The sequence below is a fragment of the Helicoverpa zea genome, chromosome 7 (assembly GCF_022581195.2).
Source record: "Helicoverpa zea isolate HzStark_Cry1AcR chromosome 7, ilHelZeax1.1, whole genome shotgun sequence".
Classification (NCBI taxonomy): domain Eukaryota; kingdom Metazoa; phylum Arthropoda; class Insecta; order Lepidoptera; family Noctuidae; genus Helicoverpa; species Helicoverpa zea.
In genome coordinates this window covers 12,722,873-12,745,618 of record NC_061458.1, presented here as the reverse complement: position 1 = coordinate 12,745,618, position 22,746 = coordinate 12,722,873, and the positions used below count along the sequence as shown (strand labels likewise).

General features: G+C 40.6%; 3 protein-coding genes and 2 long non-coding RNA genes across 8 annotated transcripts in view; 2 read left to right on the top strand and 3 right to left on the bottom strand.

Moving 5' to 3' along the window:
- Positions 1 to 21: 21 nt before the first annotated feature.
- Positions 22 to 1,691, bottom strand: LOC124631777 (protoporphyrinogen oxidase). Its single transcript, XM_047166376.1, has one exon. The coding sequence runs from the start codon at positions 1,585 to 1,587 to the stop codon at positions 145 to 147; it is 1,443 nt and encodes a 480-aa protein (XP_047022332.1). The 5' UTR covers positions 1,588 to 1,691; the 3' UTR covers positions 22 to 144.
- A 1,228-nt stretch (positions 1,692 to 2,919) lies between these two features.
- Positions 2,920 to 7,272, top strand: LOC124632082. The gene is made up of 5 exons (XM_047166746.1): positions 2,920 to 3,316; positions 3,520 to 3,711; positions 5,454 to 5,759; positions 6,467 to 6,596; positions 6,869 to 7,272. The coding sequence occupies exons 1-5, from the start codon at positions 3,062 to 3,064 to the stop codon at positions 6,952 to 6,954; spliced, it is 969 nt and encodes a 322-aa protein (XP_047022702.1). The 5' UTR covers positions 2,920 to 3,061; the 3' UTR covers positions 6,955 to 7,272.
- The window catches only part of LOC124632081 (V-type proton ATPase 116 kDa subunit a 1), a 38,026-nt gene continuing 22,320 nt past the window's right edge, over positions 7,041 to 22,746 (bottom strand). For all 4 annotated transcript variants that reach the window (XM_047166745.1, XM_047166742.1, XM_047166743.1 and 1 more), the window contains 12 exons: positions 19,408 to 19,620; positions 18,559 to 18,709; positions 17,024 to 17,163; positions 16,308 to 16,544; positions 15,774 to 15,886; positions 15,083 to 15,231; positions 14,153 to 14,289; positions 13,597 to 13,683; positions 12,634 to 12,744; positions 12,136 to 12,262; positions 8,512 to 8,644; positions 7,041 to 8,083 (listed from right to left, as the gene is read on the bottom strand). In XM_047166745.1, coding sequence (XP_047022701.1) covers positions 7,984 to 8,083; positions 8,512 to 8,644; positions 12,136 to 12,262; positions 12,634 to 12,744; positions 13,597 to 13,683; positions 14,153 to 14,289; positions 15,083 to 15,231; positions 15,774 to 15,886; positions 16,308 to 16,544; positions 17,024 to 17,163; positions 18,559 to 18,709; positions 19,408 to 19,620 — 1,698 coding nt within the window. In that variant the 3' untranslated portion in view covers positions 7,041 to 7,983. The remainder of the gene's footprint in view (positions 8,084 to 8,511; positions 8,645 to 12,135; positions 12,263 to 12,633; positions 12,745 to 13,596; positions 13,684 to 14,152; positions 14,290 to 15,082; positions 15,232 to 15,773; positions 15,887 to 16,307; positions 16,545 to 17,023; positions 17,164 to 18,558; positions 18,710 to 19,407; positions 19,621 to 22,746) is intronic.
- LOC124632083 lies at positions 8,884 to 15,617 on the top strand. Its single transcript, XR_006984574.1, has 2 exons — positions 8,884 to 9,046; positions 15,065 to 15,617. It is a non-coding gene; the product is annotated as an uncharacterized LOC124632083 (long non-coding RNA).
- On the bottom strand, positions 9,004 to 12,129 carry LOC124632085. The gene is made up of 2 exons (XR_006984575.1): positions 9,348 to 12,129; positions 9,004 to 9,265 (listed from the first exon to the last, which is right to left on the bottom strand). It is a non-coding gene; the product is annotated as an uncharacterized LOC124632085 (long non-coding RNA).

Here is a 22,746-nt window from a genome sequence, read left to right as displayed (position 1 = left end):
TATTTTGTATGAAAATAAAAATAAAACAGTTAAAACCATTTATTAACAAAAAAACATGATAAAACAAAATAAATGCATTGCTCATTCCCAAACCCATTCAAATTCTAACAACAATGTATTGCCAACTTCCCTGCCAAAATTGAACTAAGTATAATCTTTTGTGACTGTTACACAAGGACTGTCTTCAACTTGTTTCTTAGCAGAATAAATGACGTCGTTTATACCAACCCCATCATAACTACAGCCAACTAGAGATATTGGCAAATTGTGCACAGCAATATACTCTCGAATTTTATCAACTCGTTCATAATGCCCTATTACATATTGAGGTATACATTGTTTCAAAATATTCACATGGTGTGCGGTCGGCTCAAACTTTATATTCAATATCTTGACTATTTCCTTCTTAGCTATGTCTAATAGCATCTGCTCTGAAGCATCGTCACCAAACTTCTCCTTGAACCATCTGCCTCCGAGCATGACAGTTAGCACTGTTCCATTCTGGTCTGGTATACAGCAAGAGTCAAACACTACTCCCAAAATAGGAGAGTTCTCAATAGGTGGCACTAGAAACCCAAATGCAGGTTCAATTAGTGGTTCTTTTATATCAAAATATAAGTTAACTATTCCTACTGTTACAAAGGGAATGTCATTCAAGTTATCTGCTAATGCTGGGTGTTGCTTCCTCACAAGCTTGGCAAGAGCATAAGCTGGTATGGAAGAGTAGATATGATTGGCTGTCAGATTGTTTCCTTTTGAATCTCTCATTAATGCACAGCTCGAATCAATAAACTGTATTTCTTCAACTTGGGTATTCAGATTGACTTCCACTTTATTGTCAGTTAAATAGCTCTGTAAAGTATCAGGGAAGGTTTCTAACCCTCCTTTTATTGTGTACACATTCCATTTCTCTTCTTGTGCCTTTTTAGCTAATTCACTTAGGTCCATGTTGGTATCGGACTTAGATTGAAACATAGACTTCATCAATCCCTTCACAACTCCTCCATGGTTTTGTTCATATTCAAACAATGTTTTCATGAGAAACTTGACAGATATTTCCTTCGCGTCACCTGCACAAATACCGCAGATCATCGGAGCTATAGCGTAGTCTGCGATTTCTTTACCGAAACGTCGCTCAACGAAGTTGTAAATCGAATCGTCTTGCATTTCTTTGTAAGGTGACTTAATATCATTGAACAGAGCATAGATGAGAGGCTTGGAGAATGGCTGGTTCTTCTGGAAGACACTTATCAGGCTCGATGGTAATACATGCAAGTTGTTACGTACGTAAATCATTCTGTTCTTAGCGGCCGGGTGGTCGGGCTTGATGGCCGCGATGTGCTCGCTCAGACCCAGGTCTTCCATCATATTCAACGTGTTCAGTCCAATTACCCCTTTGGGTCTGATAGTCCTCGGTCCCTGTTCGAATACATAATCCTTCGTGCGGATAGATTTGATCCACCCGCCGCAGTAGTTGGTCGCTTCCAATAGAATAAGTTTTAAATTATTATTGTTGTTCAAATTGTTTTTGAGTAAATAGTAACCTGTAGAGAGTCCTCCTAGCCCGCCTCCCAGAATAGCAGCCATGTTTCAGAACAAATTAATATATTTATTGTTATAAAATACTAACCCTACTCAAAATTCCAGTTTTGTTTGTTTTGACATTTGAAATGAATGATTGTCATCGTGACGTTCAGTTTCGTTGTTTGGCAATACTACAGCTGAGCGGAAACGGAACTGTTTTTATTCTTAAAATAAGAAACCTTTAAAATATTTAAAAAAAATACAAAAATAAAATATAAATAATAATATTTTATAATCTGCTTTTTCTCTCTTTCAGCTCTCTCTTTCTTTTTCAGCCGTGGTACTAGTTTCAGCAAATAGCTCTATCTACCAATACAAATTAATAAAATCATGCTGTGTATTGTAGCTTTACCTGCTAGGTTTTCAAATCCCCCATACCCCAAACCCTATCTATGGTTTAGCTTCTAAAAGAATATCTATCAAAATGGTGTTAAATCGCGAGACTATCGTGTGACGGCAAGCGTGGAGCGTGTAACGAGGACACAGTTGCTGCTACGCGACAGATAATGAATTCCAATTTCATACCCATTGCACCCACAACGCGTTACTTATCCCGGACCAGACGGGGGACATCCATGGAGTTGATACTACGAAAACTTTTACTTTATTCCCGAAATTACGTTTCACTCGATTGTTATTATTGTGAACACTTTAGCAGTGACAATCACAACTTATTAAGAAAGTACCCTCAGAATCTCCATACCACCAAAAACTCAGTAGCGTAATTCTCAGTTACTCACGGTCAGTTGGTTATTTGGGTTAGTGAGTATGGAATTACGTAAAAGGAAGATTACATTGAAAAAATATCCAATATTTTCAAAGCACCGTCATATTTATTTAGACATGCTTATCCCAAATTCAACTCAATACTCAATATACTCAATACTCAATGACTTTATTGCATTCCATAATGTGTACAGGCTGGTGGGTAAAATTAAAAGAAACAATTATGGACCCTGTCGGGCACAGCAAAGTTAGTTTTTAGAGGAGAGGACGAAGAGCGCTTTTTAAACATAATAATATTGAATTAAATGTAGAAAATCTTATTATATTTAGATATTTGAGTAGGTATTATTTCTGTGTAGATTTATTTACATTTTACTTATTTATTATTTATTAAATTTATATTCGTTTATTTATATATTATTAATTTATATTATAAATATTCTATATTATGTATTAATCGTTATTAATTATTTTATTTATTTATATTTATTTATAAATTAGCTGTAGTTTTTTTTTTATTTTTTATTTATGACTCAATAGTAAGAATTTAATTAAAGGTATTGCACGGTAAGTAAGGTAAATAAATTGATATATTAAGTACTCCATACCACATAGCTAACTGTTCAAAGAACTCTTCATAAATCGCATTACCTATCACACAGGCTGTAAATACCTAATATCCTCCCCTATATAAAGCATGGCATGAAGACAAACCCCTTTCAGTCAGCCCCGAATCGCGCAACAAGTCACAATGAACCAACCTATTCGCTCCAAAACTTGCGCGAAAACATACAAAACCGCTGAATTAAAAGTATTGAAGATTCTCAACAAAATTGATAGTTTGAAATTAAGTAATTCGTATATTTCGCGTCTTGATATCCCGAGAAGTAATGAAAAGAAAGGGTTTGGCGGGAGTTCTGCGCGATGTACTTTTTTGACTGCGGGTTTGATTTTTGTGCTAATGATTAGTGGACGATGGGCTTACACCGAACTTCTTGGTAGTCGGGTAAGTCTAATTATTACATAACAGATTTGTGAATCAATCAGTACGAAAAATTACTTACCTATTTATGTGAAAAGAAAATGCTGGCAAGCCTTGAGTCTGCCAGCCAGGGTCTACCGTTATCACCCGTTTTCCTTGTCTTTGTTTGCTACGAACCTATATAACAACTAGTCTTTTGCACCCAATATTCCCCATTTTAAATTCAGAGCTGCATCTTGGAACTGCCTTCATTCTCCAAGTCAGTATTTCGTCCACCAGAAGATTGTTCCATGTGCGTGGGCGTTGATGACGTAGTGCGACTGGCAAACACAACCGCCGAGGAGTTTGAAGACAAGTACGCTTACAGCACGACTCCGGTCATTGTTACTGATGCTACTGATGGATGGAAGGCGTTAAAGGTAATTTAGAATTAAGGAAGTCTTCATTTCCTAAATAAATTATTAGGTCCATGCTCCACGAAAGGATTGCGGAGGGTAGATTTTTTTAAACATGTTTACCAATATGCTACTGCTCCACCTGCGTCTTAACGCGTTAAATTTTGGCATTACGCAGATGTGGCCAACGTTTTAATGGCAATTTATACTAATGGCAATATAAATAGCATTAAACGTTAAGCGATAACTCGGGTGTCGGTTTTTTGGACGCATCAAAGGGTTTTAGTGCGTAGCTTAGAGCGCTAAGTGATGTTGGCTACATTAATGCCATCTCATTGCACGCATGCAAGGACGAGTGTAGAGACTTTGTTTAAGCGGTAACTGCATTTTACGAGCACGGTAATGGAATGGTCAAATGAGAAAGCTTTAGTTTTTAGAATTATTTTGTGTATCTGAGTTTAACCTCTTTAATGTGTGTTAACGCGTTACTTCATGAGGGATTAACTCTTTGCGTAAGTGTAGCCAACACGCATTTTTAATGCAATAAGTAACGTGTAGTTGGCCATTGACATTAACGTTAACGCTAACGCAGGTGGAGCAGGAGCAGAATGACTCCGCTTATGAATACTACCTACCTATTGAGTGCGCGGGAACGAGATGTTTGAATAACGAAAGGGTATAATTTAGGCGATCACCAAAAATATTTTTAAGACTCTAAGCTGAGGCACCAAATAAAATAAACAACTCCAAAAAAAATAAATTGACTTTATTAAAAGGGCACTAAAGTATATAATATTATGATCCAAAAAAAATAAAATAACATCAGAAAAATCGCAAATCTCGCACAAATATTATTTTTGGTTCCCAAAATGGATTAATGGTCACCAAATTCTATCCAACTAAAAGATCAATATTACTACCAAAATCAAAGTTAGTGATGAAAACGAATCGCTGCAAAACCGACTCCACGTAGTCTTGTCTGCCCTACCCCTAGAGTGCAATTCAAATCCGCGTAGGCGCAGAGGGGCGAGGCGGCCTGCGAGCTGAGGCGCAGGTAGTTTTTAAGGCTCGCCGCCGCGGCTGAGGCTGGCCGGCAGGGCCGGCCAGCAAGCCGAAGCTGCGGTGGTGAGCGTGAAAACCATCTGCGACGATAAGCTCGCATGGGACCGCCGGAGCCCCGCAGTGCCGGAGCCGTGACAGAAGCCATGCTTGCTGCATGTTTCGTGCTTACATTTTACTACTGAGTTACACACAAATTCATATAACAATAAATAAGCGACGTACGTTTGGGAACCCCAGTATATTAATTGGTATTTGGGAAATATTCTAGCGATCGTTAGCTTTTTTAGTCTAACAAAAATGACCAAATTAGGAGTCATGGTATTACATAATTGGTAACATCTAAGTAGTGACAATATATAATATTTGGTCTAAAGTGTATTTTAAAGGCGTCCATATATTTTTTTAGTAGTCAATAATACGAAAAAATGGTTTTACCTAATAATATTTTTGGAAACGTTATTTGGTGACCATTTATCCATTTTGGTAACCGTTTAGAATTTTTTTGGTAGTAAAATAGGTACTTTTTTGGGTGGTGTTTAAACACAAGCCATAACGAAAAGGTATTGGTTGTTTAAAAAACGGCTTCGCTCTGCTATGTTTTGGTGCAGTCTGGGCCTTATATGCCTATATCTTTATTTAAAGCCTAACGAAAGAAGTAAAAGGACCTTAATTAAACTACCAACAATAATGTCTACTTTCCACAGGAATTCGACTTCAATTTCTTCGCCACCTTCTACAGCCGAGGCAAAATGGGGAAGCAAATCAACGATTGCTTCTACTTCGCATACAAGTCAGGATTAAATTCTCTTCAAGAAGTCTTCACTATGGACGAGGCGCGAGCCAACCTGTCGGGCCAGCCCTGGTACGTGGGCTGGAGCACATGTTATGATGACGAGACGAGAAGGCTCAGGAGTTACTATAATAGGCCGTATTTTCTGCCTAAAACCGCGGAGAGCGATATGGTTGATTGGATCTTTATGGGCGGACCGGGGCAAGGCGCTCACATGCACGTGAGTGTATAGATAAAACATAGAACAACTTTTTTTACGCATATTGAAAATGTATCATTTTCTTATTTCAAATACTCGTTGTTAACAAGATTAAAAGAGTCGTGGTGGCCTAGTAGTCGTGGTGGCCTAGTGGGCAAAGAACCAACCTCTCGAGTATGAGGGCGCGGGTTCGATTCCAGGTCAGGCAAGTACCAATGCAACTTTTCTAAGTTTGTATGTACTTTCTAAGTATATCTTAGACACCAATGACTGTGTTTCGGATGGCACGTTAAACTGTAGGTCCCGGCTGTCATTGAACATCCTTGGCAGTCGTTACGGGTAGTCAGAAGCCAGTAAGTCTGACACCAGTCTAACCAAGGGGTATCGGGTTGCCCGGGTAACTGGGTTGAGGAGGTCAGATAGGCAGTCGCTTCTTGTAAAGCACTGGTACTCAGCTGGATCCGGTTAGACTGGAAGCCGACCCCAACATAGTTGGGAAAAGGCTCGGAGGATGGATGTTGTTAACAAGATTAGTATGTTAATGGTCACAAGTTCCGATTTTTTGAATGAGGACCACGCTCACATAGAATTATATTTACGTTCAATTACGTTCACACATTCGCAGAAATTACATTTCCAGTCCATAGCGGAAGTATGGACATGTGTCGACACCGACACTCTCAACCTTAGGCAATAATTTCTTTAATAATTAAATTCTGTATACACAGGTGGACTCAGTGCGTCACATGTCGTGGCAGGCGCAGGTGCGCGGACGCAAGCAGTGGGAGCTGGCGCCGCCGCCCGAGTGCCTCTACACGTGTCGCTGGATATCCTTCACTGTAGCGCCGGGGGAGATACGTAAGATTTCAATGAGATTATTTTCCCTATATTCCAAAAAAAAAAGAGTAAATAAATATCATCCACTGAGGGTTAACTTTATGCATCAACAATTAGGTACTATACGAACGATTGCCGCGGTTTCATCCGCGTTCCAGACAAAACATAGCCTATATTACTCGGGGAGATTCTATCTTTCCAGCAGCGTAAGAATTTTGCAAATCAGTTCAGTAGTTTCGGAGCCCTTAAGTTAGTCTTTATTATAGATTTATAAAAATTACGTTTCATTACAGTGGTGGTGGACACGAATCGCTGGTATCACAAGACCAACGTTTTACCCGGAGACATCAGCATCACCATTGGCGCCGAGTACGATTGAATATCGACACCAGCATTATCTACCATTCAAGAAATAAAATATTTTACTTTAAATGTTAGTTAAGTTGCAAAATAAAACCAATGATATAATGCTACTAAAACCTTTAATCATCACCGTAAAACTATATGCTAGGACACTCGGCGAAGTGCTAAGTTAATAACATTCAATAGACTGGAATGACGGTTACATTACAGAGAGCGTCTGACACAAACATTATACACAAACGGATCTACACTTACACAAAACGGATATCTGAAACTGCAGCTACATATCCTTAATCACAAATAAATTATTATACTTAAACTTTGAATAAAAAAAGTTTTTAATGATAAGTAATTTATTAAAAAATATAAACTTAAATTGAAATCTATCAACACTGCAGATTATCGATTGAGTTCACAAATACGGAAAACATACAATTATTTTAAGTACATTTTTGAATCATATACTGGGTTACACGAAGTGGCCGTTCACACTTTATAACTTACAAAAATTGGATTAAATAAAAAAAACATATTTAAACTAGGAAAATACAAAAGAAAATGATTTATTTGTAATCTGTACCCTCGGTGTTGTAGTAAATAACTTTTATGATAGTAATCTATGAGTAGTTATGAAAGTGAGCAAAGCACTGGTTATACACTTTTTAGTATACTCACTACACTTATAATAACATTGAGAACATTATAACCATAACTTTATAGTATTACCAATTTATATAACGACCATGTAGGTCAGAAAAGCTGCCTAGACTCGACAAAACATTAAATTTTACTACAAACAGGCTACGGGTACATATTACTATTTCACATAACAAATATACTGTTTCGTCACCAACTAGTCTTTAAATACATACTTTAACATTAAATTACATATTTTTTTCTTTTATTTATGCATTTGATAATTTCAATATTATTTTTTGAATATATTTAGCTACACAACTTCGACATTTTATTTAATTTCCATAGTAGCTGGTTACGTACAGGCGTGATGAAGTAGTATATATTGAAGTGTGTTGTATACTAGTGTTTACTCCTCGGTCTGTCCGGCCGAGTCGAGGATCACTTCGAAGGAGAACGGTTGGAAGAGGTAACCCTCACCGCCGTAGAACTTGCTCTGGAACTCCACCCTGGGGAATAGAAAATGATTAGTCTAGTTATTTTAGTAAGAATTTCAGGTTGAAATGAAAATGTTATTAGAGTCCTCGGAGTCCCTTTATATCAAGCTAAAAATTATTTAGTCAGCAAAAAAAGCACAAGAAATGTTTTTTCAAATACCAGTACCTCTATTACCATTATTACTAACAGGTATTACCTGGTACTAGTACCGGTAGTTCCTGAGATTAGTGAGTTTAAGTTAATTTACTAACATTTTAGCTTTATAATATTAGTGTAGCTATGAGTAGGTGTAAAACTGTCGTGAAACTCGACTAAATTCCTCACACATATTGTGTCCCTACCTCACCCCTGCCACCCACTGACTTCTAGAATTAATTTCTGCGCAGCGACAAGCGCAATCTTCCGGGACCTCAAAAAGTGTGGTGCGAGCTATACATACCAGTGCAATCTGAGCGTGTGCAGGAAGGCGGACAGTCCCTCCATGAGCACGAGGATGGACACAGAGATGGCCGCCCAGCCCGCGAACACCACGTACAGGAAGATGCCGCCCTGGAAGTCCGTTGACATCAGACCTGAAACAAGAATAGGGGTCATTAAAATATTATTTTGTCTTCAAAATTAAAAATAATTTTCCTGCTCAAACTTGGCTGCAAAACAGCACTTTTCGAAAGTCAAAAAAAAAATACAAAAGACTCCTCAAAACGCCCGCCCTTCACCACTTCCTATGTGTTTTTGCTGGGAACAAGAAGTGGCGCAACAAACTCCCCAGCAACGTGTGTATTGAAATTATTTCCTAAGTGATATTCTAGTGCGTACAAATTTTGTTATCTTTGTAACAATGACAAATGGAGGTCAGACTAATGTTGGTACACAGGATATGGTTTTGCGGTTACAAGATAGTGGTCTCAATATTCAACTTTGTGGTAGATTGTATCTTTCACCACGTTAGAAACATACCTACTGGCAGCCTTGAAGTAAGTTTTCTCGTATTAAGGAGATCAAATTATTTTGAAATATTTTTTTTTACTGCCCAGCCGAACAGCTCTCGGTGGTACTTGAAGAAGACTGTTTTCCGGTATTTTTTAGTCATAGATACTTTCTATCATCCTCCTGCCCTCATCCCTATTTTCTTGAATACACTGCAATACAATTATCCGCCGTTCTACATAAGAAATCTATGCAGTAGACATTACCTTTCCTGAGCAGCATGTTCCATGCGACCTCAGCGAGCTGCGCATGCGCGAGCGACAGCGCCCACAGGCGCAGGTACATTACCTTTCCTGAGCAGCATGTTCCATGCGACCTCAGCGAGCTGCGCATGCGCGAGCGACAGCGCCCACAGGCGCAGGTACATTACCTTTCCTGAGCAGCATGTTCCATGCGACCTCAGCGAGCTGCGCATGCGCGAGCGACAGCGCCCACAGGCGCAGGTACATTACCTTTCCTGAGCAGCATGTTCCATGCGACCTCAGCGAGCTGCGCATGCGCGAGCGACAGCGCCCACAGGCGCAGGTACATTACCTTTCCTGAGCAGCATGTTCCATGCGACCTCAGCGAGCTGCGCATGCGCGAGCGACAGCGCCCACAGGCGCAGGTACATTACCTTTCCTGAGCAGCATGTTCCATGCGACCTCAGCGAGCTGCGCATGCGCGAGCGACAGCGCCCACAGGCGCAGGTACATTACCTTTCCTGAGCAGCATGTTCCATGCGACCTCAGCGAGCTGCGCATGCGCGAGCGACAGCGCCCACAGGCGCAGGTACATTACCTTTCCTGAGCAGCATGTTCCATGCGACCTCAGCGAGCTGCGCATGCGCGAGCGACAGCGCCCACAGGCGCAGGTACATTACCTTTCCTGAGCAGCATGTTCCATGCGACCTCAGCGAGCTGCGCATGCGCGAGCGACAGCGCCCACAGGCGCAGGTACATTACCTTTCCTGAGCAGCATGTTCCATGCGACCTCAGCGAGCTGCGCATGCGCGAGCGACAGCGCCCACAGGCGCAGGTACATTACCTTTCCTGAGCAGCATGTTCCATGCGACCTCAGCGAGCTGCGCATGCGCGAGCGACAGCGCCCACAGGCGCAGGTACATTACCTTTCCTGAGCAGCATGTTCCATGCGACCTCAGCGAGCTGCGCATGCGCGAGCGACAGCGCCCACAGGCGCAGGTACATTACCTTTCCTGAGCAGCATGTTCCATGCGACCTCAGCGAGCTGCGCATGCGCGAGCGACAGCGCCCACAGGCGCAGGTACATTACCTTTCCTGAGCAGCATGTTCCATGCGACCTCAGCGAGCTGCGCATGCGCGAGCGACAGCGCCCACAGGCGCAGGTACATTACCTTTCCTGAGCAGCATGTTCCATGCGACCTCAGCGAGCTGCGCATGCGCGAGCGACAGCGCCCACAGGCGCAGGTACATTACCTTTCCTGAGCAGCATGTTCCATGCGACCTCAGCGAGCTGCGCATGCGCGAGCGACAGCGCCCACAGGCGCAGGTACATTACCTTTCCTGAGCAGCATGTTCCATGCGACCTCAGCGAGCTGCGCATGCGCGAGCGACAGCGCCCACAGGCGCAGGTACATTACCTTTCCTGAGCAGCATGTTCCATGCGACCTCAGCGAGCTGCGCATGCGCGAGCGACAGCGCCCACAGGCGCAGGTACATTACCTTTCCTGAGCAGCATGTTCCATGCGACCTCAGCGAGCTGCGCATGCGCGAGCGACAGCGCCCACAGGCGCAGGTACATTACCTTTCCTGAGCAGCATGTTCCATGCGACCTCAGCGAGCTGCGCATGCGCGAGCGACAGCGCCCACAGGCGCAGGTACATTACCTTTCCTGAGCAGCATGTTCCATGCGACCTCAGCGAGCTGCGCATGCGCGAGCGACAGCGCCCACAGGCGCAGGTACATTACCTTTCCTGAGCAGCATGTTCCATGCGACCTCAGCGAGCTGCGCATGCGCGAGCGACAGCGCCCACAGGCGCAGGTACATTACCTTTCCTGAGCAGCATGTTCCATGCGACCTCAGCGAGCTGCGCATGCGCGAGCGACAGCGCCCACAGGCGCAGGTACATTACCTTTCCTGAGCAGCATGTTCCATGCGACCTCAGCGAGCTGCGCATGCGCGAGCGACAGCGCCCACAGGCGCAGGTACATTACCTTTCCTGAGCAGCATGTTCCATGCGACCTCAGCGAGCTGCGCATGCGCGAGCGACAGCGCCCACAGGCGCAGGTACATTACCTTTCCTGAGCAGCATGTTCCATGCGACCTCAGCGAGCTGCGCATGCGCGAGCGACAGCGCCCACAGGCGCAGGTACATTACCTTTCCTGAGCAGCATGTTCCATGCGACCTCAGCGAGCTGCGCATGCGCGAGCGACAGCGCCCACAGGCGCAGGTACATTACCTTTCCTGAGCAGCATGTTCCATGCGACCTCAGCGAGCTGCGCATGCGCGAGCGACAGCGCCCACAGGCGCAGGTACATTACCTTTCCTGAGCAGCATGTTCCATGCGACCTCAGCGAGCTGCGCATGCGCGAGCGACAGCGCCCACAGGCGCAGGTACATTACCTTTCCTGAGCAGCATGTTCCATGCGACCTCAGCGAGCTGCGCATGCGCGAGCGACAGCGCCCACAGGCGCAGGTACATTACCTTTCCTGAGCAGCATGTTCCATGCGACCTCAGCGAGCTGCGCATGCGCGAGCGACAGCGCCCACAGGCGCAGGTACATTACCTTTCCTGAGCAGCATGTTCCATGCGACCTCAGCGAGCTGCGCATGCGCGAGCGACAGCGCCCACAGGCGCAGGTACATTACCTTTCCTGAGCAGCATGTTCCATGCGACCTCAGCGAGCTGCGCATGCGCGAGCGACAGCGCCCACAGGCGCAGGTACATTACCTTTCCTGAGCAGCATGTTCCATGCGACCTCAGCGAGCTGCGCATGCGCGAGCGACAGCGCCCACAGGCGCAGGTACATTACCTTTCCTGAGCAGCATGTTCCATGCGACCTCAGCGAGCTGCGCATGCGCGAGCGACAGCGCCCACAGGCGCAGGTACATTACCTTTCCTGAGCAGCATGTTCCATGCGACCTCAGCGAGCTGCGCATGCGCGAGCGACAGCGCCCACAGGCGCAGGTACGACGCCGTGTGCGACACGCTGCCCAACACGTACTCGATCGTGTGGATACCCTGAGGTAAGATAGGATGTATTAGTACAGTTTTTGTTAGGATAGGTAAGGGAAAAAGATACGATATACGCAATAAGTATTGTTCTTTTATGTAGCTAAATTTTCACACAATATTAATTCTATTTACAAAAATTACACGGGTTCATCAATCAGCAAGTAGATTTTTGATTGATGACACCACATAGACTACTTTTAATCCCAATGAGGGAAGTGTTTAAACTAAAAACGAAGCCAGTAAAAATAAAAACGCATAGGCCGAACGTCTGCTTTGTACCAATCACCATACTTTTCAGTTGATTCACCTCTAAAATGCCCTTTCTATTACATATTTAGTTTACTAAATGATAGAACCAATAGTACAACAATAAATACCTGGTGTATGAAGACTTCAGTGATGTCCTCGTCGTGATGAGGAGCAGGCGGGGCGGCGCCGCCGGCGGTGCCGTTCTCTGCTGCACCTTCTACTGGCTGGTGACCCTGACGCTGTAGGGTGGAAGGGAACATTACTATGACTATGCATGTAATAGGTTACTTGTTCATAATAATCCTGGACTGATAAACTGATAAGTGATAAAAAAAAACAATGCAAAAGTTAAGTAAAATTAAAAAGTTAAGCTAATAAAATTAATGCTTATAGGACAGGTAAAATATGGTTATGCTTACCGCAAGCTATCCATGAAAGCAGCGATTAAACAACAAACACTATTTATTTTTTTCTATTTTATTATTCTAAAGTATCTTAGACCATTATCAAATTCACTCAGGGGCCCGATTCTCCTAATTTTACTTAAGCGACATACGATTCACGTTCAACTCGATTCGACTGAGATCCAATCCCGACTCGATTATCATTGAAGCGTGTGTGGCATTCCGCTATTTTTTCTTTGAAATAAACGTTTTTATCCTTTTCTGTCATTCAATAATGAATCATTTTGTCTGCAAATGATTTACGATTGCAAAATGATTGTACAGCAAACTACCGTATGGACCAAAATCACCAAAATAGCAGACCAATCGCACACCAATCAAATGTCAATCGAATACGATTGGTCTTTTATTAGTAGCAGAATGCCCGATATTGTTAAAATTGCTATTGCGATCATATTTCGATTCGATTTCTATTCGATTTTGACATTATTAACTTAGGAGAATCGGGCCCCTGAACTGTATAGCAAGTAAGTAGACTATCAGAGTTAAATGTAATATATTTTTTACTTCGCACCCCCTGCACGAGCAGCCGAAAATCGATCTCAGTGGCGTGCACTTGGAGAGGCCTATGTCCAGCAGTGGACTGCGATAGGCTGATGATGATGATGATGATGATTTGTTACTTACAGCCTTCTGCTTCTGTTCCTTCATGATGAAGTAGGGCTTGCCGAACAGCATCACCGGGACGCACATCAGAGCCACGATCACGAACAACTGCACAAAAGATTATCATTTTATAGAACACTATTGAAAATATATACAAGCTGTTGATTTGAATCCGTGCAAAATTCAAATTGGTTATAAGTTTAGGAAGTAGTATTGTAACCGAACTTTAAAAAAGGAAGAGGTTCTCAATTGAATGTATATCAATATATTTTTATCTCTTCATTATAGCCTCCATTTCTCAATTTACCTGACACTACGTAGTATCTCATAAATCATAGCATAGCGAGATTTCTACAACAAAAAATGAAAATTCTTTCACTGTTGGCAAGCTACACTACCGCCGATGATGGTTACCGGTTAGTGTAGCTCATCATCATCATCTCTCGAGGCTTTTCCCAACTCTGTTGTGGTTGGCTACCGCCGGGTAAAATAAGCTATATTTTAACTGGGAACGGGAAGAAGTTTCCCAGGTCCGCGGAAACAATAAATAAATATCTTTACATATAAGAAACCTTACCTTCTGCAGCGCCATCTGCCCTGCGTACATGTAGTCGTCGCAGACGGGGCGGGTGTTGGCGTCGTGCTTGAACAGCATCATGTTGATGAACGTGATCAGGATCGACGGGGCACAGTACGCGCTCGTCTTCACGATTTCTGTACAGAAAATCAATTGTTTTGGTTACATTTAGATTAGACAATTGTATTGGTAATATTGTAATATATGATCTTCGGCATCATCATTCATCTTTGGCAAACGTAACGGGTAGTCTGAAGCCAGAAAGTCTAACACCAGTCCTTTTGGTGTGGAGGTCAGTTGTTGCCCGGGTTACTGGGTTGCGGAGGTCAGATAGGCAGTCGCTCCTTGTAAAACACTGGTACTCAGCTGCATCCTTAAGACTGGAAGCCGACCCCAACATAGTTGGGCAACGGCTCGGAAGATGAGATGAGGGCCTTAGATGCCTGATACGAATATACAACATGTAACTTAATTAACGCACATCCTGAAATTAGTTTGTTCAGAATCGTTTACTGAATCGATTTATATCATTTTTGATATAGGTAATTTTTTATCCCAAAAATAATTAAAACTACTACGGAAATTATTGTCATATTAATCCTGTACAGTCAAAACAAATTCAAAAAGACCGTAACTCAAAGTAATAAGACTTCGTGTATTGTCGGCTTTTTCCGTAGTTTCGTTATGTCGTGTCGAGTCGAGCGGCGCGCGGCGCGATATTTGCGTGCGTAGTAGTATGACCAAAAAGTTCTCTAAGAATTGGTATAACCAGTTTAGTAAATAACAACGCATATACATGTTAAATTAAAAATTCAGTGTATGTATTATGATTATAACATAATATTCTAATTGGGGTGTTTGAGGGTGTGCGTTAATTACGTTACATGTTGTATAAATAAAAAATTTAGGCAGATAAGCTAAACACCTCACCCGGGTCGTCGCTGCCGAAGTGCGGGGGTGTGGAGCCGTAGGTGGTCCACTTGATGAACATCAGCAGCACCATGTAGAAGAACAGCAGCACCAGGAACAGGATCTGAGGGATGAACTCCACGTAGATGCTGATGCGACGCTTGAAGTAGCTGTGGGAACGAGGAATATTAAGTTAAGAACTAGTAATATTAGCATGTCAAAGCCGCACGGCTCAATCGATCATAAGGTTAAATAACGCTTGGCGCATCGGTCCGTGGATGGATGACCATCTTGTCCTAACGAGTTTTTCCGTGTTTCGGAAGGCACGATAAACTGTGGGTCCCGGCCGTCATTTAAAAATGTTGACAATCGTTACGGACAGTCAAAAGCCAGAATCTGAAAGTACTCTTAGGTTGCCATAAGCAGCATACGTTTTATATTCATTCAAGAATCTGTTGATGTAACTTATAGTATATAAGTCATGTTAAATGTTATTGTTATGTCATTGTTAAATGATTGTCATATTTCCATCTGACATTAAAAAGCTGAAGAATTTTTTTTTTGTTTGTTTGTCCCAGGAACTACCGATTTGAAAAAGAAACAGTGTTAGACCGCCAATTTATCGCGAAGACTAACTAGTGGAATCTCTTTCTAATAAATTTTTCCTCCTTATCAGGGGGAAAAAACTAAAAAGCTATAAATAAATACCCACATATGATTCCAGAGCGACATGCAGACACCGAACAGCATGTGGAAGACGCCGATGATGATGGAGATCTTCATCTTGTACGCGTTCATGAAGATGATCTTGTTCGCTTCCGCCAACTGTTATATGATTGTGTACTTTAGTTATATGACGGCAGAGTTCAATTTTCTACGAATATGTAGTGATGAAAGTATGTTTCTTGAACCTCTATGGAATGCTCGTTTTATATAAACCATTGCATAAAGAAATACTTTTTAGGTTTTAGGAAAAGAACTTATTGAGTCATAACTAAAACCATTTGAGGAGGTACTTAACTGAAGATAAACAATCTTGACGTGACTTTTATTTAAAAAAGCCAGTTTTAATATAAAATGCGGTTATCAATATTGTTTTATACAACAGTAATTAAATCAATATTTTAAACAGTAGCTCATTTAAAAAATAATATTCATGTAAAAAGATCTATCAAAAATAATTGTACCTTCAGTTACGAGCCTACTCAAATAGAGTAAAATCATTTCCAAAATTAAAATTCCTTACCTGCCAAACAGGATCGATACCAAACGGATAAGGTTTCTGCACATAATCCATAGAGTCAGGGTTCAATTGTAACAACTTGTTAGACATTAGAGTAGACTCGTTGTAGTTGTTCCTCCACGCAGACCCGAAGATGTTCAGACTCTTGGAGAATATGTCGTTGTAGATCAGACCCGTGTACATGGAGAATAGGCCCATGAGAAGAATGATGTAACGACCGCCGAAGAATATGTTCCAGATCTGTAACAGAAGGGGATTATTCGTTTTTTGAACATACCATAAAGTATAGGTTTATCAGGAATATAGCCTTGCTAAAAGGGCCCCATTATAATGTTTTTATTATCATGCTTTTTTATTGACTTTGAATCTTTTTGATTTCATTGACTAGTTGATGGACAGTTTATGGACCACAAGATGGTTTTATGTAGGTATTTTATCAGCAGCAAAAAAAAGTAAGCTGAATTAGCAATTGGTCGAGCATCAATAGATTAGTAAAGATTTTTAACCGACTTCTTACAAAGGAGAAGGTTCTCAATCAAGTTTTTTTTAAAGGGCAGAAACTCGAAATAGGTAGAACTTTTCAATCTTGAGACAAAGACAAGGCATATGTACAAAAATTCGCATAAATGTTTGTTTTTTTTTTGCAACTAAAGATGCAGCTAATAACAGTATTACATGATTTTCAGACATTTCCTAAGTAATGATTGTTGTGTATATACCTCGCTGTCAATCTTCTTGGCCTGCAGCGGCTTCTCCTTGTAGCACATCCAGAAGCCGAACGCCGCCATCAGCGCCCCGTGCCCGAGGTCGCCGAACATCACCGCGAACAGGAACGGGAATGTTATTATTGTGTACGGCGCTGGGGGAAGGAAAATGTACATTATTTTACTTACTCGTTAAGGAATAAAAGGTATGAGGTGTTATGGACACACTCAGAGACATTTAATGGTTACTTAAGCCGTTCCTTAGTGCAAAATTTCTATGAGATTCTGTCACTAAGGAGTGACTTAAGTAATCATTAAATGCCCTTGAGTGCGGGGGTTAGTGTTCCTAGTACACAACACCTTTTATCTCTAACATTAGCACATCAACAAACAAACCGGACATAACAAACTGTAAGTTAAACAGAATTTTCATTTAAAACACAGATACTTAACCGCAGTAAGACTAGTAGCAAACCCCAACATAGTTGAAACAGTCTGCGCGGTCAATAGAAAATAGGTACTGTGCCGTCTTTCTTTATATTTATATTTTTTCTCCCATCCAACTTTCCTTATACAGGGTTATTGGTAAAACACTAACAACCTCTCAGGACCATATTTTTATTTTATTTTATTTTATTTGGGAAAACAAACAATTGTACATCAAATCTTTCAAATACAAAATTACTACAGTTAAAGTATAAATGTACAATCAACAACGTTTCCACATATATTACTAATATCATAAACTAAAACTTTTGTTCTATGTCTTTTAATAATTCTCAGATTATAGTTCATGAAATTTTCACACAAAAATTATAATAATTCAATTGTACGCTCTAAATTTTACGAAGTCTATGCGAAGCAAAAGAAAGTGCTAGTTACAAAAGACAGCGGAGGGGAGCGGGGCTCGGGCGGCGGGGGAGCGTTTGAACTTGACCTATTTACGAGCGGCCGTCAGTCATTTTTATGCGCCCGCGTCGCGCCATACCTGCCATGTCCTTGTAGCAAATTTTATCTCTACAGCAAAATAGAGTTGAAATGTGTTAGATAGAACAATGAAATCTTGTAGGTTTGTTTTTGGCAAATGTATTATGTTTTATAAAAAGTCATAGAACAAAAGTTGCAGTTTATGATGTTAGTAATACAGTCCTGCAAGGTTGTTAGTGTGTTACCAATAACCCTGTATATGTGTATGTATTGTTTATTTGCTTATACTTGTATATATACCTTTTTAATCATTATTTGTACGCCTACTACCTGTAATATATCTATTTAAAATCGACTCCATCCAAAGGTTGTCTGTAAGCGATTGCTTTTGAGCGATAAGACCGCCTATTGTACTTACACGATTTTTTTTTTGTAATGTCCTTCTCTGTTTGTTTTGGTGTACAATAAAGAATATTCTATCTATCTATCTATGTTAATTTTGGTCACGGAAAGTATGATGTGTTGATATGTATTTCATTTACTCACGACAAAAATAAATTTTAAAAGATCTCAGCATTCATTACATTCAAGAAACTCTTAACAAATATAAAATACCAACGTACCAGGATTGACCTCCCTGTAGGTGGCGACTCCGTACGCATAGATAAGGTTCTGGAAGGCGGAGGTGAACTTGTTGGTGCGGTTGTATGTGGGGGGGTCCTCCAGCGTCTCCATGCGGTTCAGGATCGGAGGCACCGAGCTGCCGCTACGCTCCTGGGAAGGGAAATAAGTGGTTGATGACGGCGATAAGGATGAGTTTTGCTTGGACGGTGTTTGCACATAAAACTACGTGTGGACGCTTTAAAGGTTTATTTGTAACTAAAAATGCATACAAGTGGACTGTATTAGAAGAAGGGTATAGATACCTATAGATACACTTATGTATGACTGCTGTCGTGGTGGTGTGCGTTTAGACATGGTAAATACTAGTATACAGAAAGTTTAATATATATACCTCTATAAAAAAACGAATGCATGTAAAATTTTCAACCTTTTTGCAAAATAGATACAATTAGCTTTATAGCTATAATTGTAATATCATAACGGTAAAAATTTGTTTGAAAACAATATTTAATGAAATGAGTTCGTAGTCGATAATAATACTTAAACGTGTATCGAACTATTCATGATGCTGAAAAGATAGCGTTGCAAAGAAAGGACATGACTGACGACAAAATTATAGAGCAAGAAATAAACTGCCAGCTTCAATTCCTATTAAAAAAAAGGTCTTATTGACATTCTCGGATCACTACAAAACTGCTTGTCATTGACATTCTAGAACTTACTAAAGGCAAATCAAAGATAAACAATCTTTGGTGGTTGGTAAGTTCCTTCTTAACCAACTCCCCAAAGAAAGGGTCTTAACTCAACCTCGAACAACTAGTAGGTACATTTCTTTCAAAACCACTCACCGTTCCTCTCCTCAAAGCGAGCTGTATAGTTTCCAAATCCAAGGCCGGGACCCAGCACTCAGCGATCAGACACTTCTGCGTAACATCCAGATTGAACAAGTTCAGCGTGTGGTAGATAGCCTTGATCTTGCGCACTTTCACGAACCAATTCTTGATGTTCTTGGCGGCTGCTACGAGGACCCGGTGACGGTGGTCTTGGGTCTGGCCTAGGACCTGTTGAAGATGGGGTATTGGAGTTAGATGTTGTATGTACTTTATAGGTGTGCCGTGGACACCAATGACTGTTTAAAGGTGAAGGAAAACATTTTTTAATCTACGTGGACTACATAGGTAGTCAGACATTGTAAATTATGAGATAATCAGCCAGTTAATTTCTTACAAGATGACTAACACTTCAATTACTATTTCAAACAATTTTACTACTCTCAAAAAAAATATTTATTTATCTCACAAAGTTACTTTGCCCTTACAGATAACTTAATCTAATTCGACATCATCATCATCATCATCATCTCAGCCATAGGACGTCCACTGCTGAACATAGGCCTCCCCCTTAGATCTCCACAGATACCTGAAGACGCTGGATGCAGGTCGCCTCCAATTCGACATAGTACTTACAAATAGGTACCTATGTTTCCTATAAAAATTAAAAACTAGGATTCTTAAACTAGATTATAGGAATTGGAAAGTATATTTTGTTGTTCGTATTTCCTTCATACAAAAACTAGTGAACGGCACATAGTTTATTATCTACATCAACATTTTATTGATATTAAGGCCTAATTCAAAGTACACGCATACGAATCCAATAAAAAATATTTGGAGGCCAATCTACTAATGATCCTTGAGTCAAAATTGAAACAGTTGACAAAACACGAATTACATAAGACATAATAATGATGACCAGATGATCCACTCGTGGTGGCTAATGACTTATTTAATCAAGCCGCGAGTAATCAACTTCGTTAATGATACGTCGTAAAGTAAGCCGCGGGGTTTGTGTCATCTGTTACTAACCGACTTCTAAAACAAGGCAGAGATTCTCAATTCGCATTATCCATCATCATCCTCCGTGCTTTTTTCCCAACTAAGTTGGGGTCGGCTTCCAGTCTAACCAGATGTAGCTGAGTACCAGTGCTTTACAAAGAGCGACTGCCTCGCATGTTTGTCTTTAATTTATTTTTCTTGTACTGTTGTCAAGCCCAATATTACAAGAAGCCGGAAAACATTAAAATGGAATCTTACCTAAAGTCTTCATACAACCTTAAATTAATCAGCTAATTTAATTAATTTCAGTACGTAGGTCTATAAAGTTTTAATTATAGAATTTGCATTCATATTAAATAAGAGAATTATAATCACGTATGTGTAAGAAATATAAAATCAAGGTTTTATAAAAACTCTATTACTTAGTGACTCCATATTATATCTCCCCATGTTTCTCTTGTAATGGAATATAGATCACTACTCTACAGCGTGACCCAAATTCGCTTAAGTAAATACTATTTATATTTATTTACTTTGCTCATATTCTAATCTAATCATAATATACAACATGTTAGCACCTAATGTTAGTATGTATTTCCCTACAAACTGGTTTAGCCGCGACTTTTAAATTTTTCCATGCTATCGATACAGAGGACATTGACTGCGACAAAAGATTTTTAAAATGTAAGTTTAGTGCAATTCAATAAAAATTTACTCATAAATATATTTAACAAACCGCCGGAAAACTACACATGATAGGTACTTAGTAGGACATCCGTATCGATAAATAGAATTTCGGATAATCGTGAAAAATCTCAAGTCTAGGAAACATTTGATTCAAACAGATAAAATTCTTATACGCCTTATCTATCTAAGCATATTGTGAAACTATCTATTTTTAATATGTTTAAGCATCTTGCAAAAATATTGGTAACTAGTTTCTATGCAACTTAGCCTTTGTGTTGTGAATGAAACATTTCTTAAGCGAAACTTCTAATCATCATCATCATCTCCATCATCTTGGGGTCGGCTTCCAGTCTAGCCGGATGCAGCGGATGAGCAGAGTACCAGTGTTTTACAAGGAGCCTATCTAACCTCCTGACCTCAGTTACTCGGGCAACCCAATACCCTTTAGCTAGACAGGTGTCAGAAACTTCTAATTATACCAGTGAAATAATTAGGTATGTAATACATTAAATGATTCCCACATATTCTAACAAAACTTTAGCTAAGTAGGGCAGCGGCACATAAATAGCGTTATTGTCGATAATGAGCGCCGGCGTTATAGCTTTATGACGATGAGTGAAGGTTACAACACTTAGCGTTAGTGTCGTATCGAATTAAGGTGGACTAAAACGTTACAATATTAAAAGTTATGCTAGTGTTCATTGTAAAATGTTAACCCCAATTTTTGTCGCAGAGGTAATTCTATCTATAGGTGACCATTTCGAATTTTAGTGGGAATCTGCAACTTGCAGACATCGACTTCTAGGGTCTTGTTTAAAGTCGTTTTTTCTCTTTTATTGTTTTGAATTAGTCCTTTTTTTCTGTCCTGGAGGTAACGCTATCGATAGGTAAAAAAACGAATTTTGTACAATATTTTTTTTAGGGAAAATCCGGTACATTAAGTCACCCTTGATAAAGCTGACATTTATTGATATTCAGCGGCTGCCTTGCGCACAAATGAGTTATTTGGCGACATGAGGCTGTCCCAAATGCCCTTCCTTCAGAATTGTTTTAAGGTATGACAATATAGGTTTACAGTGTCAAACGTAGTACATTATCGTTGATAATAGGTGCGTTGCCAGCACAATGGAGAGGCTGGCCATAACGTAGTGGTTGTCCTATTAATTGCATGCAAATTGATAGTGCTGTCGCCACTGTTGATTTATGGAATAAGTTTTAAGTAGGTACTGTACATAGTTAATGTATAGCATGCTTATATGAATCCTTTCGGCTTATCGTGTTAACTGTAAGAGTGCGGACATTTCCGCATGACGACTGGTAAGTTTTTGCTATTCAAATCTTACGGCGCTATTAAAGAAAAACTTTTATAAATTCAACCTTTTAGGAAGCATAATATCGTTTATTTAAGGTCATTAGGGCGAAGCAAGAAAATGATTTTTTTTTTTCTAATTAATATGCAAAGGGGAACCTTGTCGTGGTCAGGCGGGATAGGCCCCGACAGTACTTGCCCATGCAATTTCCTTTAATTATAATTAAGATCAGAACCCTATTAATACTTTCATTGAGAATAAATAATGAGTTTCATTAAATGCATAGCAATTTAATATTTTTACTACTTTGGCCATCTAGTCACGTTTAATAAGAAGGAAAATATCTAATCTATTC

Excerpts from the sequence above, each read along its gene's own strand:
- LOC124631777 (XM_047166376.1), bottom strand. The coding sequence starts at position 1,587 with ATGGCTGCTATTCTGGGAGGCGGGCTAGGAGGACTCTCTACAGGTTAC.
- LOC124632082 (XM_047166746.1), top strand. The coding sequence starts at position 3,062 with ATGAACCAACCTATTCGCTCCAAAACTTGCGCGAAAACATACAAAACC. Across the intron at positions 3,712-5,453 it reads ATGGATGGAAGGCGTTAAAG|GAATTCGACTTCAATTTCTT; the intron begins GTAATTTAGAAT and ends TACTTTCCACAG. Across the intron at positions 6,597-6,868 it reads TGTAGCGCCGGGGGAGATAC|TGGTGGTGGACACGAATCGC; the intron begins GTAAGATTTCAA and ends GTTTCATTACAG.